Consider the following 15,632-nt stretch of genomic DNA (forward strand, 5'->3'; position numbering starts at 1 on the left):
AAAGACACTTTTACAAAATGACTTGCAGAAGTTTTGTTTCCAGGGCATTTTCTCAGGTTTAGGGACTGACAACAGTAGACTAATTTGTCTCTTTAAGAGTGTCAGTGCTTCATTTAAAGAGGAACTCAATTTTCTCAGCTTATTTCATTTTTCATAGTATGTTCTGACATCTGATTGCTTATTCTTAAATTTAGGTTTCTCAGGCACTCCTGACAGGCAGTTACGCTCCAGCATTCTCCAAATGTCAGCCTGCGTCCCTCAGGTAAGAATATTGTCTGTCTGAAGAAAGGAAATTAAATTTGTCTAATGAAGCGTAATAATTTAGATCAATATGGCTAAGTGTAAAATAAATAACTAATTGGTTTCTTGTATTAAAAAAATAAACAACATCTTTAGAATCAGGATATCTCTGGTGCTACCCTGATATGCGATTCGTCTTTGTTTTCTATCTCAGTTCTGACCCGGCAGGGACAGCCGTGTACCTTACCTGTAACTTCGTGAATATGACATCAACATCACCCATTAACAGAGTGACGATCTACAGGGAGCTAAAGCAAAATACCAACAGTGGCTCCTCCTTAGGATCTTACGTCATGGCCAAGGACAGCCTCTATGTCAATGGTGATTACCAGTCCTGTCTGGACTGTCAATGTTATGTCTCTGGTAGACAAACATAGATTTCTGTTTGGGTATGAGATGTCTATTCATATAAGGTATCTGAAGGTTGATATTCATTTTATTTCAGGGTATCGTGAGCTAGAAACTCCTCTACCCCCTCGTAAGTAAGACACTCAGCAGTGAGTGGATTTCTCATCCTTGTGTAATTCTCTTAGTTGTATATTTCAAGTTATGTTACAGTGAAATCACCCATAGCCTAAAATAACAGAATACAACACATTTTACTGATTCTTCTAGGAATGTATAAACTTAGACAGCCTTAACTGACGAGAATGTCCTAGAAGTCAAGAGCTGACCTGTTTGTTTGATTTGTTACAGCAATGCTCAACTTCTTCATCAACTTTACACTCACCAACCTGAGATTTAATCAGAGTCTTTCCTCTGAAAGCAGCCCTATCAACCACGAGCTGGTGTCCCTGGTAAGTGAGCGGGTGAGCTCCTCGAGTCTGATTATGGTGTTGTGTGTGACTGGGTATGCCAGGTGGTATTAAACAGTTTACGTGCTTTGGGTCGCTGAGACTTGAATTCTCAGAAGGCATCAGAGAGGCACCAGAAGACTGAGAGGTGTGATGGTCAGCAGTTTCGTTGAGCTGTCTTCAGTAAAGTGCCCAGAATGTCTGTGTAGCGATATATAAATCCAAACATTGTGAAAATAACATTTATTCTTAAAAGACAGTTTGAGAAAGTAAAAAATGTATAGTAAGCTGCAATGCCATCTTACTTTATATATGGACATCACCATTTTGTGACTCTCGTTGCCAAGATTTGCCCCTCAGTTGCCGGGAGCATTGTCTCGGAGGTCATGATATCTGATGTTGCTAATGCAATGGGTTTGAAGGTCAGCACTGGCCATGTTTTCAGTCGAGTTTGCAGATAATCTCACCATTAGTGTGCAATTCTCATGGTGAACATTAACATACTGGGTTTAGAACTCTACTGTTATTTTTCATGCCTTAATTTTTAGTCAGCAATTTGAAGTTAACCACCGATAGCCTTGACTTTAGTTCTGATTTTCATTTGTTTCCTGACTATGTTTCATCTCCTGATCCTTATGTTTAAAAAGCCTGTCTTGCTTTGAGTCACCATCAGCTTTACCCTTAACAACCTGCAGTTTAATAAAAGTCTCTCCCGTACAGTCAAACCTATTAACCAGAATATCACATCTCTGGTAAGTTAGAAGATAAGAAGAAGGAGATATAAGTATTTGTAAGAGAGCAGCGATTGTTAATAACACAAAACATCTGAAACAGTGAAATGATAATCAGCAATCAGAAACCAGACACTGTGTAAAATATGAGATCTGCCCGAGATGTTCCTTTTTGGTGTCTAAAACTTTTGGGATCCTTCTAAACAAATGGCATTTCAATTAGATTAGATTAGATTAGCATAGAATAGTTAAACTTTATTAATCCCATGAGGAAATTCAGATGCAAACAGCAGTGGAAACATAAAAAACAAGGATACAGACTCACAGGGCAGAAAATACAACCAAAAAATGAATCAATAAGTAAATGAATGAGTAAATTAATAAATAACAATAATCTTAAGGAGCAAATTAGGTAGATGCATTGAAGTTTCTGATAGCAGTGGGCAGGAAAGACCCCTAGAGGTGCTTCTTAGTACACCTGTGGCTAAAAGGACACAAAGAGAGTGCCTCCTGGAGGGGATTTTTCATGTTGGCATCCAATTCTAAAGGCTAGAAATTTTAATAATAAATTCAGAACATTACCAAAAGGCTTGCCTTTATATACTGTAAAAGACACTTTCAAAATGACTTGCAGAAGTTTTGTTTCCAGGGCATTTTCTCAGGTTTAGGGACTGACAACCATAGACTAATTTGTCTCTTTAAGAGTGTCAGTGCTTCATTTAAAGAGAAACTCATTTTTCTCAGATTATGCCATTATTCAAAGTATGTTCTGACATCTGATTACTTATTCTTAAATTTAGGTTTGTCAGGCACTCCTGACTGGCAGTTACGCTCCAGCATTCTCCAAATGTCAGCCTGCGTCCCTCAGGTAAGAATATTGTCTGTCTAAAGAAATGAATATAAATTTGTCTAATGAGTGTAATAATTTAGATCAATATGGCTAAGTGTAAAATAAATAACTAATTGGTTTCTTGTATTAAAAAAATAAACAACATCTTTAGAATCAGGATATCTCTGGTGCTACCCTGATATGCGATTCGTCTTTGTTTTCTATCTCAGTTCTGACCCGGCAGGGACAGCCGTGTACCTTACCTGTAACTTCGTGAATATGACATCAACACCACCCATTAACAGAGTGACGATCTACAGGGAGCTAAAGCAAAATACCAACAGTGGCTCCTCCTTAGGATCTTACGTCATGGCCAAGGACAGCCTCTATGTCAATGGTGATTACCAGTCCTGTCTGGACTGTCAATGTTATGTCTCTGGTAGACAAACATAGATTTCTGTTTGGGTATGAGATGTCTATTAATATAAGGTATCTGAAGGTTGATATTCTTTTTATTTCAGGGTATCGTGAACTAGAAACTCCTCTCCCCCCTCGTAAGTAAGACACTCAGCAATGAGTGAATTTCTCATCCTTGTGTAATTCTCTTAGTTGTATATTTCAAGTTATGTTACAGTGAAATCACCAATAGCCTAAAATAACAGAATACAACACATTTTACTGATTCTTCTAGGAATGTATAAACTTAGAAAGCCTTAACTGACGAGAATGTCCTAGAAGTCAAGTGCTGACCTGTTTGTTTGATTTGTTACAGCAATGCTCAACTTCTTCATCAACTTTACACTCACCAACCTGATGTTTAATCAGAGTCTTTCCTCTGAAAGCAACCCTATCAACCACGAGGTGGTGTCCCTGGTAAGTGAGCGGGTGAGCTCCACGAGTCTGATTATGGTGTTGTGTGAGACTGGGTATGCCAGGTGGTATTAAACAGTTTACGTGCTTTGGGTGGCCGAGACTTGAATTCTCAGAAGGCATCAGAGAGGCACCAGAAGACTAGGAGGTGTTATGGTCAGCGGTTTTGCTGAGGTGTCGTCTTTAAAGTGTACAGTATGTCTGTGTAGGGATATTAAAATCCAAACATTGTGAAAATAACATTTATTCTTAAAAGACATTTTGAGAAAGTAAAAAATGTATAGTAAGCTGCAATGCCATCTTGCTTTCTATATGGACATCACCATTTTGTGAGGCTCATTGCCAAGATTTGCCTCCCAGTTGCCAGGAGCATTGTCTCAGAGGTAATGATATCTGATGTTGCTAATGCAATGGGTTTGAAGGTCAGCACTGGCCATGTTTTTAGTCGAGTTTGCAGATAATCTCTCCGTTAGTGTGCTATTCTCATGGCGAATATTAAGTTCCTGACTTTAGAACTCTACTGTTAATTTTCATACCTTGATTTTTGGTCAGTGATTTAACGTTGTTCACCGAAAGCCTTGACTTTGGTTCTGATTTTCATTTGTTCCCTGACTGTTTCATGTTTTGTTCCTTATCTTTAAAAACCTTTGCTGTCTTGTTCTGAGTCATTGCAGAAGCTGGACAATCCAGTTTCTTCATGCTGGTTGGTTCTGATAGAAACATGCAATATGTAGCAGTTTGGACCTCATTTCTCTGAAAAGAGAGCATGCAACTGGTGCAAACTGTTTTGTGGTCCTTGGTCTTTTAAATCTTGCCTAGAATGTTGTTTATGTACTACGTAAGCCGGCATGATAGTCATTGCCCATATGCCATAAATATGTTACTCGATTGGTACCAGACTTGATATTATTTTAGAAGAATTAAATGGATTGGACTGGTGAGCTTTGTTGGGCTGCATGGCCTGTTCTCATCCAGATTGTTCTAATGTTGTAATATTGAGGCGACCTGCAAAGATACCATCAATGAATCAGATGATGTGGAAAACATGATATCAGAATTCAAAGTATTTTGTACTTAGACGAATGGATATGAGCCTCTGAGCAAGACAGGTGTCACATTCATATTTAAATAATTCACGTACACTTAAATATACTTTCACAGTTTGAATATTCAGGATTGATTTGAATAAATTAAATGCCTGTAATCAAGGTTGTTTAACTGCTATTACATTATATTAAAGGATTTTTCAGATCGCTGTCTCAAGTTCACATATCACTTCTAGGACCAGCCTGCTCACATTTATGGTCAGATAGGTACTACTGTCATCATTTCAAATTTGAGACAACTATGTGGACCCCCAATTTACTTTATCTCCACTCTTCCTTTCAACAAAGTGAGTCAACTGGCCCATGTCAGTATAATTTTTGAAGTTTAAAGTACAGGGAATGCAGACATTTAAGTCTGATAAATACTTAATATAGAGGTGAATTTCAGATACTGTGTACATGCGGACTAATATATTAAAAAGGTGGGACAGTTTTTGCAACTTTGGATCTTATTTTACAGTAGCTGTCCCCCGTGGCTCCCCATGCCTTGTAGTGAAACAGGACAGTGAGGAGAGCCAGGCTCCCCACTTCTGACATCATGCTTCTGTCTTGGATTAGCGTGAATATATCGCTCCGGCAAGCGAACTATGATACTTAGTGTAATGAGAGAAGTCGCAAAATCAACCGGAATATTCAAGCAAATTATAGAAAAGCTAGCTAAGCAGATGTAAGATACGCCTTGAGGCTGGCGCGTGAGTGAGGAGGGCCTCGCCACCCTCCCCTTAGCCCGCTGTGTGTCTCTCCAATTCGTGCAAATAAATCAGTACCACAAGCAAACTGTGATATTTAGCACATTGAGACAAGTTACAAAATCAGCTGGAATGTTCAAGCAAATTCAATCCGTGAAGTAGTTCTGTCGTGAAAAACGGACAGACATACAGACAGACAGACGTTGCATTTCATATATTTAGAGATGTTGCGCTCTTGAATGGAAGGAAGTTTGCACAAAAGAAACCCAAGTGATCAGACTTATCACAGAGACTCTTTAAACCCATGTTCTGTTACTTAGAATTTGTTCTTTGTGTTGCCAAAATTGAGACCATTTAATGTCACCACCAGTTTCTGTCTTTTATATAAATCAGGGAACCTCGAGTCTTCAGAAAATTGACCAATTAAATGTAATGAACGTAGTGTAATGATCTTTGAGTGGTTCATCGTAAGAACAAGAACAGGCCACGCAGCTCAAGAAGAGGGCCAATCTTACTCACCTGGAATATTAACTGCTTTAGCAGATGTCATTTCCCAAAACAGCTTTAGAAATGAAACACAGAACAAAGAAATCGAACTGAATAGCATTTAAGTACAAAATTAGTAACAGAAATGGACCTGCATATAAAAGTGTAACAAAAGAAGCTTAGCACTACACATTGATCTGGATAAAAACTAACAGTCTAAGAAAGCCACAAGTGGTTGATGGTTTTTATGGTCAGCATCAGTGACATCCAGAAGGAGAACTAAGTGACAGAAGTCTGCAGCAGTCCCAAATACTTTGTGAAGTAGCCTCGATTATGTGTAACGACCACGCGGAGCCGTTTTCCACAAGCCAGCTCTGTCTGCTTTATTTAAAATGTCCGTGTCAAACAGTCAACTGCCAAAAGGACTCACTGTCTGTTTATATAGTGTCTGCCACAAGGTGCCAGCGCAGTCCCTTAACAAGCCTGTTTTGCCACATTTATCTGAGAGCTTCATTTTTCATCATTTTTGAAATGTGTTTTCAAATTGCGCAAACTTAAATCATTAAAAGTGTGTGTGCTGTGTTTGCCTCTGTCCTAAACAGCCACAGTCTGCGCCTTTGTGATCTGCAAAGAAATTAAATAAATACACTCATTGTGAGGTAAAATAAGTGAGAAGTCAAGTAAAATGACACCTTTTATTGGCTAACTAAAAAGATTACAATATGCAAACTTTCAAGGCAACTCAGGCCCCTTCTTCAGGCGAGATGTAATACAGAAACTGGAGTTCCCTGTTTTTATATAGACATTAGGACAGATACAACATTGGAAAACCTTCAAGTCTTAGATGTAAAAAATAATAGACCTCTTTAAAAATCTAACTGGGTGCATTGAATCACATTCTTTTTTTTTAATTCTTAAATAACAGGCATTTTAATGATACCGTGTTTCCCCGAAAATAAGACCTACTCCGAAAATAAGCCCTAGTATGATTTTCAGGCTGCTCTGTAATATAAACCCTACCCCAAAAATAGGCCCTTGTCAAGATCGTCAGCTGAAAAGTAAGGCGCCTAAGGCCAGGTTTATACTTCAAGCGATGTGCTGCGTGTGCCCGAAACGTCCATTAAATTCCAAGGACACCTTGCCACAATATCTCTAAAAAAGGGTGTTTAATGATTACATCCATCACTTTGGGGACCACCCATTCCAGCAGCTGCGGCGCAAGACAGAAACAAAATCTCTGGATGGGCATCAGCTCATCACAAGGTGTACACAAGCACACACACATACACTGGCGTCATCGTAGTTTGGCTCTGAGGCTAAGGATCAGTGCTGGTATCCTGAAGGTTGCCGGTTCGAGTCACTGTCAAAAGAGATCCTACTCTGCTGGGCCCTTGAGCAAGACCCTTAACCTGTAATTGCTCCAGGGGCGCTGTACAATGGCTGACCCTGCACTCTAACCCCACGGAGTATGAGAAAACTAACAAATACCTAATACAAGAAATTGCATAAGTCGAAATAAAGAAAAAAAAAAATATCCCCAAACCTTCATGTCTTTGGATGGAAAACTGAGCCCACTGTGGAAACCCATCAGGAAAAACATGAAAACTCCAGGCAGGGATCACAAGGGACGCGGCTCCCTGCGAGACAGCAGCACTAACGCTCTGCCACCGTGCCACCCCATATGTGTAACTTTTAGCAATGTTTATTATTTAAACAACGTTAACGATTTATCTATAAAATGTAACAAACATATTTTTAATGTATTTCATCATGAAAGTGATATCAAGTATAAATCTAAGAATTCTAAATGTGCAGAGAGCTGGAATATCAGAACTGTAACGTGTTCTGTGTGGCCATTGCTGTTTGCTGCTGCTGTCAGGTCAGGAGAAAGCCCCAGAAGCAGGTAACGATTAACAACTGGGTCGGTTTTAAGATGACGTTTACGACGGTCTGCTTTAAGGATAAAGTAAACTACGAGGTTAAAGTGGACATTTCGAGACTAAAGCCGAAATATCCACTTTAATCACAAAATACACGTTTTCACCGTGTCCTTACGGCACAGAAAATGGTATGTGAGACTTTTAGAATGTATCGTGTCATTATGATTATATATGCGGCGCTTGAATAGAAAAGCACCACAAATTCATTTGTATGTCGGGATTTTGCTTCATCACATCAAACCGTTCATCAAACATTAACATCGATCCTGGAGGATCCTAAAAGTGGCTTGGAATTCAGGTTTCGAACGTGGAGAGTTATGACGATATTCCAGAAGAAGATGACATGACTGTATTTAGATAAATGTATATTGTTGTACATGAATAAATATAAGATATCCCCTGAAAATAAGCCCTAGTGCATCTTTTGGAGCACAAATTAATATAAGACCCGGTCTTATTTTCGGGGAAACACGGTATTGATAAACATGATGTGTCCTTTTTGCTTTTTAAAGCTAGTGCTGTTATCTTAATAATGTATAGAAGTTTAATTAACAAGACATTAATGGCTCCACTGCAGGTTGCATTTCCTTCATATGTGAACATAAACAGTCCTGGAAATTTTAACCTACATTCAAACATTTTTAAAACAAGTAAATGTTTTAACATTAAATATATAAATCTCAATTATGACCACAGGTCACATCCCGAGTGAGCAATATACGCCTTCGACTGCTATCAGTTTGCTTCAATTTCTCTTATATAATTAGAAATAAATAAATATTTAAGCTTAGCACAACCTTATTATGTTTTCCTTCTTCTACTTTGAATATTATTCTTATTGTTATTTGTGGTGAAGCTTTAATTTTAGTATCAGAAAACTACAAAGTATCATCGCCATTCTGAGGAAACTATAAAATGTCATCCTGAGTACAACTTTGTGGATCGGGGTGCCATAAAATCGTGACATGACATGAACTCTAATTCCTAGTGTGTGTTGGATGTTTCATAATTGCTTCTCATGTCCTTCTCTCAGGTAGGACAAATTCTTACCCTAGTGAGACTTTGAGGGCGCCTGATAAATACGAGTGCTCGGCCATTTGGTGAATGGGGGTCTCATTTTGAGTTTCAGGGCGATGTCTTTTTAGATTTTTGATGTTGTTTTTGAATCTATGGGTTCAAATTTCATAATAACATCAGCCTTCATTAACCATAAGAAGATATTTTTCTCGTGACACACATTACTTCATCTTTTATTATCTTTAATTAACCCTAAGAATACATTTTCTGCTGACCAACCCTGCACATGTAATAAGTAAACAAGCCTCATGTCCCTTCATAAACTTTATACATTCTTTAACCAGAAACACCTACGGTTTGCTTTGTTAATACGTCATTTATTATTAACATTTTCTCTTTTATTGCCCTAAAGCCAAAAACACCCTTCTGCTTTTATTTTTAGTTAGCATGTTTTAATTTCAAGCTTATAGGCGTGCATACATAGCAGATAGCATATAAGTCACCTTTACGTCTTCTCAATGACAATGATAAAGTGCCAACAAAATGCACGCCCAAGCACAAAGCATTATGAAAATATATATTTAAAAGAATTTGTTATTCTCTCTCTCACATACACAATTAATACTCACTATCTGTGGTTTTGTTCTTGCTGATTCAATTATCCACAATTATAAAAGTGTAATCCATGGCCGTACATGGCAGAAAAAAAAAATGTTGAGAAACCTATTGCACAACAGAGAGTAATTAAACTGAGCAACAACAGGTCTGTGATACCCTTAGATGTTCGGCGCCGCGCACACACGTTACACTGATTGGATCAGCGTCTGACTACCTAACACCGAGAGGCACTGGTAAGCCATTAAACCCCATTCATGATGGGGACTTGGGCTTGCAAGTGTTCCTCATGACCGAAGAATTCCCAGTAAGTGTGGGTCATGAGCTCACACTGATTAAGACCCTGCCCTTTGTACGCACCACCCACCACTACTATTGATTAGATGGTTTAGTGTGGTCCTTGGATCAGCCCTGTTACAGTCGCTCACTGCCTGTGGTGGATCACCTAGAAGATAACTTGATTTGACTATAGAGTCAGTAAAAGTCGTAAAAAAGGGTTCCATCGAAGAACCCGAGAAAGTATCATTACTTGTGTATATTTTTAATATAATCAACATTTATTACAATATTTGCTGTTAGTATTGGATGGGAAGTGCCTCTGAATCTACTGGTGTAAGTGCCAATAGTCCTGTTCTGTTTTCCAAAGGGGACAAATGACCTTTCAGGATGGCTCAGCTCTGTTTGCCTTTCTAAGGTAGTGAGGTTTGTACTGTATATGATCTGAACAGAACACAGATGGGTATTAGAAACAGTCTGAACCACCATCATCACCCTATGCATGGATTTTGAGCCAAGTAGGTGCTTTACCAGAATGTCATACAGTTTGAGACAATGGACTTTACTTTGCAACTATAGAAGTTAGCTAGAAATAATGGAGAAATCTGCCATTTTCTCAAATGCCTGTAAAAACAGAGGTGCTGGTGAGCCTTCTTAACAATACCCAAAATATGTTATACCCACTTCGGTTGATTAATAACAGTCAGTTCAAGAAATTAAAAACTTCTCACCTTCTTGGGAACATCCTCTCCAATGTACACTGAAGTGGGGTTTGCCTTCTACTTTCTAAAATCTATGACCAGCTCCTTGGTTTATCTGGCACACCACTTTGTCCGAAGGTAAGGACACTAAAAATTAATATTAAATATTAAAACATCATTAAACAGTCCAATATGGATGGATAGATAGATAGATAGATAGATAGATAGATAGAAGGCACTATATAATAGATGATAGATAGATAGATAGATAGATAGATAGATAGATAGATAGATAGATAGATAGATAGATAGATGGCACTATAGAATAGATAGATAGATGTGAAAGGCACTATATGATAGATATAGATAGCTAGCTAGATAGAAGGCACTCTATAAAAGATAAAGATAGATAGATAGATAGATAGAAGGCACTATATAATAGATAGATAGATAGCTAGATAGACAGATAGATAGATCTTTATTTTTCCTCATGGGAAATATGCCTTTTATAGACACGTAATAAACAAATAACTATTATTATATTATAAAAACCATCAAACCCCTCCCAAAATTCCACTGGAATGACTCAAAACAAAGAAAACATCCGACTTGTCAGTAAGACCGGCCGTGAGGCACTGTAAGAGAGCAGTCACAGTGTCAAGTACATTCTTTCTGTCTTGCCCTTCCTTGTGCTAATTGTGGGGTTAGTTAGCATGCCTTTTTTAAATAATTACTGCTCTTCTTGGTATTGTTCTTAGTCTGAGTAAGCTATGAAAACGGCTCCATCTAGTGGTCATGCTTGGTAATGTTTTTAAATCTGTTCCAACATTGCAGAATCCATCTGCATTTATCACAAAGTATAACACAGCTAAAAAAATTGTTTTCTGAGCTTTATGTTTCCACTCTTTTTCAATGCATATTTGTGAAATTGTGCTGTCATTTTATTTCCACTTTGGACTGGAACACCGACATATTCTTTCTGGGTTTTGAATTACCATCATTTCACTTGTGGGTTTCAAAAGTCACTCCTTTAAACTGAGACATTAATTTAACTATAAAATGTGTACACTAATTACACCAGTTTGATACACTAGTTTTATATGATTCTCTCTGTCAAAAAATGTTTTGTTTTTGTGACATGAATGCACTAGAGTGGGCTGCCTGAAGGCAGGAAATGTGGCACAGGTACATGCATTGTATTTAAAGAAGGAGTTGTGCTGGTTTCTGTGTTGAATGACGTATCAGAAACACAAGAGGCAGGGGCACCGTTATAAAAAAGAGAAAGAGGACAAGATCTGGTAGAAAATACGATGTTAGAGAACAGATGACCCAGCAGGTGCAAGGAATTCTTGTGTTTAACTACAGAGAGAGTGAGATAATGAAGGACTGGCAGGAGTTCAGAAGATCTCTTGGCAGATAGAGGATGGCACTTGGTGCCAGCTCAGAAGTAGGACCATGCTGCCTTTTTACAAGTGGGGTCTGAAAGGAATGACTCAAGGCCAGTCTTTATTGCCGAGCCAATTAGCACCCAATCCCAGAGTAGAAAGAGCACAGCCTTGATCAGGGGTGCAGTGATTTTAAGATTACCAGGCTGGCACAAGAATTTGGAGGCTCGCTCCAGACATCACAGGTGGATTAAATCTCCATTAGCCCCTGGTATCCATGAGCTTTAGAGTATGGCAGTGAGTTGGAGTAAAGTCAGCTTGTGAGGGAGAGACAGAAAAAGAGGGAAAGGAGAAAACAGAGGAGATAAAGGATGGGAGTTATTTATGGTAATGAAGCCTCAGATAAGTTGGAGAACCCCGACTGTGCAGGAGTTCAACACCTGTAGAAGTTAGCACAGAGAACTGCTGACTTCTATTCATATTCCTTCTACTCTTCTGCTTTGTGTGCAATAAATATACCAATTTTGATAGAAATCTCCTTGTATTTTTGTATTGGAGGAGGATTCCTGCCCTCCAATCAGAGAACCTTTGTTAGTAGTTTAATTTATAAAGCACATTTGGTTCTTGACCGAAAGGTTTCTCAGTTACACTTCCAACATCCTCCTAGGGTGTTTCACTACCCCATTTTTTGATATTATGTTCTGTACTGTTGTTATTGTGCTGATCGTTTTTTTGATTGCACAATGTGCTTATTGTGTTAAAGATGAACAAACTACAAGTAATGGAGGTGATCAGAAGACGAAACGACATAAAACAAAAATAGAACTGATACTGAGGATCTGTCCTGTCTTTTTTGTAAACCGAAAATCAAAGTTGAAGCCAGAAAAGGGTTCTGTGACGCTAATGCTAAAATTCTATCAGCCACACGCAGAGATTTCTTTTGACACTTTCACAAAAGCAGATAACCAGGGAGGGTACAATGCCAACCTCTGCTCCCGTGATGGTGACAAGGTCAACGTGTAACATCGTAACAGTTAATGCTCAAAATGGCACAAAGATGGTGCCGGGATAAGACACAAAAAATACTAAACCATCTGGAAACAATGCCAAATCCAAGAATGAGTTTCAAAACCTATATGCAGATATACAGTTGAAGGAAGTCAGAAGTTTACGTACACTTATGGTGAATTCTTTAAATCTCACTTTATAAGCTCTCCATAGATTTTACACTAACAATTGGCATATTGTTTCTGGCATCTTCATAATTTCTTCCAAAAGTGTTCACAGACCTCAACGTCTTTCACGCTTCCTTGACTAGTTCACAGTTCCACTGGGTCACAGATCTCCATACACTTTGATCAAATTTGGCAGCATTGCCTTTAAATTGTTTTACTTGAGCCAAACATTTTGGGTCGCCTTCCACAAGTTTCTTACAATAAGTTGCTGGAATTTTGGCCCATTCCTCCAGAGAGAACTGGTTTTAACTGGGACAGGCCTGCCAAATGTATACTTTGTTAGTATAAAATCTGTGGAGGGGGAGGGGGAATACCCAGCTCTAAGAGATAATAATTAATTTAAAACAAACATAAATCATAACAGTGTGGAATAGATTAACTGTAAAGCTTCTTGTCAGAATGTAACATCTTTGAGGCAGTAAATACAATAGAGATCGATGAAATTATGCAGACAAAAAGTAAGGTGGATACCAGATGTTACTCTAAAAGTCTGGTTAGGCCACAAGGGCCAATGATGAAAGCAGGATGAAACTATATTGTTAAAAAAACTTTTTACATAACAATTTAATATCTAGTGCAGAAGAAAAATAAATAGCACCTTATGGACACTAAACAGGGTCAAAGGACCAAAGCACAGAGATATCCTTAATCATATCTCTGCTCAAAGTACTCTGGACCTCAGACTGGGTTAGCGTCACGTAGATTCATATTTTTATAAGTGTAAATTGTTATTTAATAACAAAACAGCTTTCTATCAACAAATTTTGTAAACTCACCAAAGTTTGAGGAATGCTCTCTTTGAGATCCCTTGTGACTGAATGAAAACAAACCAAGCATGCCAATGAAATGTTGGGGTGCTAACTAAGCAACTCTGTTTAATCAGAAACAGAAAACAACAAAAGAAAACTAGTGCCCTTGGCACTCGGGGGGTTAATGGCGTCAGTAGCCCAAGATTTTGACACTTCAGTTGGAGCTCACTCTCTGTAGAGATCCAGGTCCAAAGTGACAGCCTCTACCCGGGGACGGCCCACTTTTATGGTGTCTGGGGCTAAAGGGGGTGGAGCCTTTGTTGGTTGTTGTGGGAGGGGCTTGCTGCCATTCTTTAACGTCTTCCCAGAACGGTGATGTAGAGAGAAGAAACCGTTAGTGCCGGTGCCCCAGTCATCCCAAGGTGGTATTGGGTATTTTGACACAACCTACCTGGAAAGCGGTCTCTTTTTGAACTGCCTTCCCCGTTTCTTCCATTTTTTTCTCTATTGGGAGTCATTCCTTGTCTTCTTAGAGAGTCAAGGCTGGGGGGCTGTCAAGAGGCAGGGTCTGTTAAAGCCCATTACGGCACTCCTTGTGTGATTTTGGGCTATACAAAAATAAATTGTATTGTATTGTATTGTATGTTTTTGTAGCCTGGACGGTGGTTCCCTGTGGAGCATGTGTGACACCCTGCTTGACGTTATTATGGATGCAGTAAATGAATACAAATTGACAAGCTGAGTTGCTGGGCTGAATTATGTGTCCTCTTCGGAACTTTTTCATGTGTTTTTTTTAATATGAGATATTTTCATCTCTAGGTGTCGCATGCTTTTCTCTCAGGAAGTATAAGTTCGAAATTCTCTGGGTGTCAACCTGCCTCCTTCAGGTAAGAATTTTGTCCTCAAGTAAAGTTAATAAAATTTTCAAATACAAAAGAAAATCTTTGAGTAATGTCATAGGTATCAAATTCTTCCAAGTACATTCCTTATTCATTCTAATTCTTTCTTCTTCATCTTAGTTCTGACCCTAGAGGAACAGCAGTGTATCTTATGTGCAGCTTTAGGAACGACACCTCAATGCCACCTATTGACAGAGTGACCGTCTATAGAGAGCTGAAGCAAAGTGCCAATAACTACACCTCCTTGGGGCCTTACTCCATGGCAAGTGGCAGCCTCTATGTCAACGGTGATTACCAATCTGCCTTGGGGGCAAATATCACATCTCTGATGGAAATACATGTAAAGGGTACCAAAGATTTACTGGTGAAAAACGACAAGGTGCTATATTGTTCTTTCTGTTTTTTCAGGATACCATGTGGCAGAAACATCGCCAGACTCACGTAAGTAATGTGCACTTCTATACCCACGAGTGGGTTTGTCCTCTGTGACAGATAGGAGCACTGTCACTCCCTTGAACCCTTGTCCAAGATGCCAGACACCAGATAAAAGTCCAAACGTAGACTTTATTTATACACAATAGTGCACAAAGCACCCTCCTCTCCACTATACCCATCAAACAATACACAATAATTACTAATAAACTCTCCACCACTCCCAGATGTGTTAGCATCCTTCCACCCAGTTCAGCTTGCCGTCTGGGAGCTGTCACAGTCCTTTTGTAGTCCCTGACCCGGAAGTGTTCCAATCCCCAGTCCATGTGATTCCTTATCACTTCCAGGTCAGATAAAAAGTCCTTTTCTTCATCCGGGAAGTACGTCACTTCTGCTGTCGCTTTGTTGATGACGCACTTCCGGGTTATAGGGCACATATAACTCTCTGGGCCTCCTTTACTATGAAGGAACCTTGTAGACAGGCCAGGATAAAAACCATTGAAAGTTACAAGAGCATTAATTAAGAGTAGTTTAAGAAGATTTTGAAATACGAAAAAGCTGTTCATCAAAATTGTGCC

General features: G+C 38.9%; 1 protein-coding gene across 5 annotated transcripts in view; it reads left to right on the top strand.

Annotated features, from left to right (window-relative positions):
• The window catches only part of LOC120537745 (mucin-16-like), a 94,304-nt gene that overhangs the window by 53,775 nt on the left and 24,897 nt on the right, over positions 1-15,632 (top strand). For 3 of the 5 annotated variants that reach the window (XM_039766912.1, XM_039766909.1, XM_039766910.1), the window contains 11 exons: positions 195-262; positions 455-621; positions 746-778; positions 997-1,097; positions 2,626-2,693; positions 2,885-3,051; positions 3,176-3,208; positions 3,427-3,527; positions 14,543-14,610; positions 14,743-14,909; positions 15,031-15,063. In XM_039766912.1, coding sequence (XP_039622846.1) covers positions 195-262; positions 455-621; positions 746-778; positions 997-1,097; positions 2,626-2,693; positions 2,885-3,051; positions 3,176-3,208; positions 3,427-3,527; positions 14,543-14,610; positions 14,743-14,909; positions 15,031-15,063 — 1,006 coding nt within the window. The remainder of the gene's footprint in view (positions 1-194; positions 263-454; positions 622-745; positions 779-996; positions 1,098-2,625; positions 2,694-2,884; positions 3,052-3,175; positions 3,209-3,426; positions 3,528-14,542; positions 14,611-14,742; positions 14,910-15,030; positions 15,064-15,632) is intronic. The other 2 variants (XM_039766911.1, XM_039766913.1) reach the window with 2 other exon arrangements.

This window comes from Polypterus senegalus, chromosome 10 (genome assembly GCF_016835505.1).
Source record: "Polypterus senegalus isolate Bchr_013 chromosome 10, ASM1683550v1, whole genome shotgun sequence".
Classification (NCBI taxonomy): Eukaryota; Metazoa; Chordata; class Cladistia; order Polypteriformes; family Polypteridae; genus Polypterus; species Polypterus senegalus.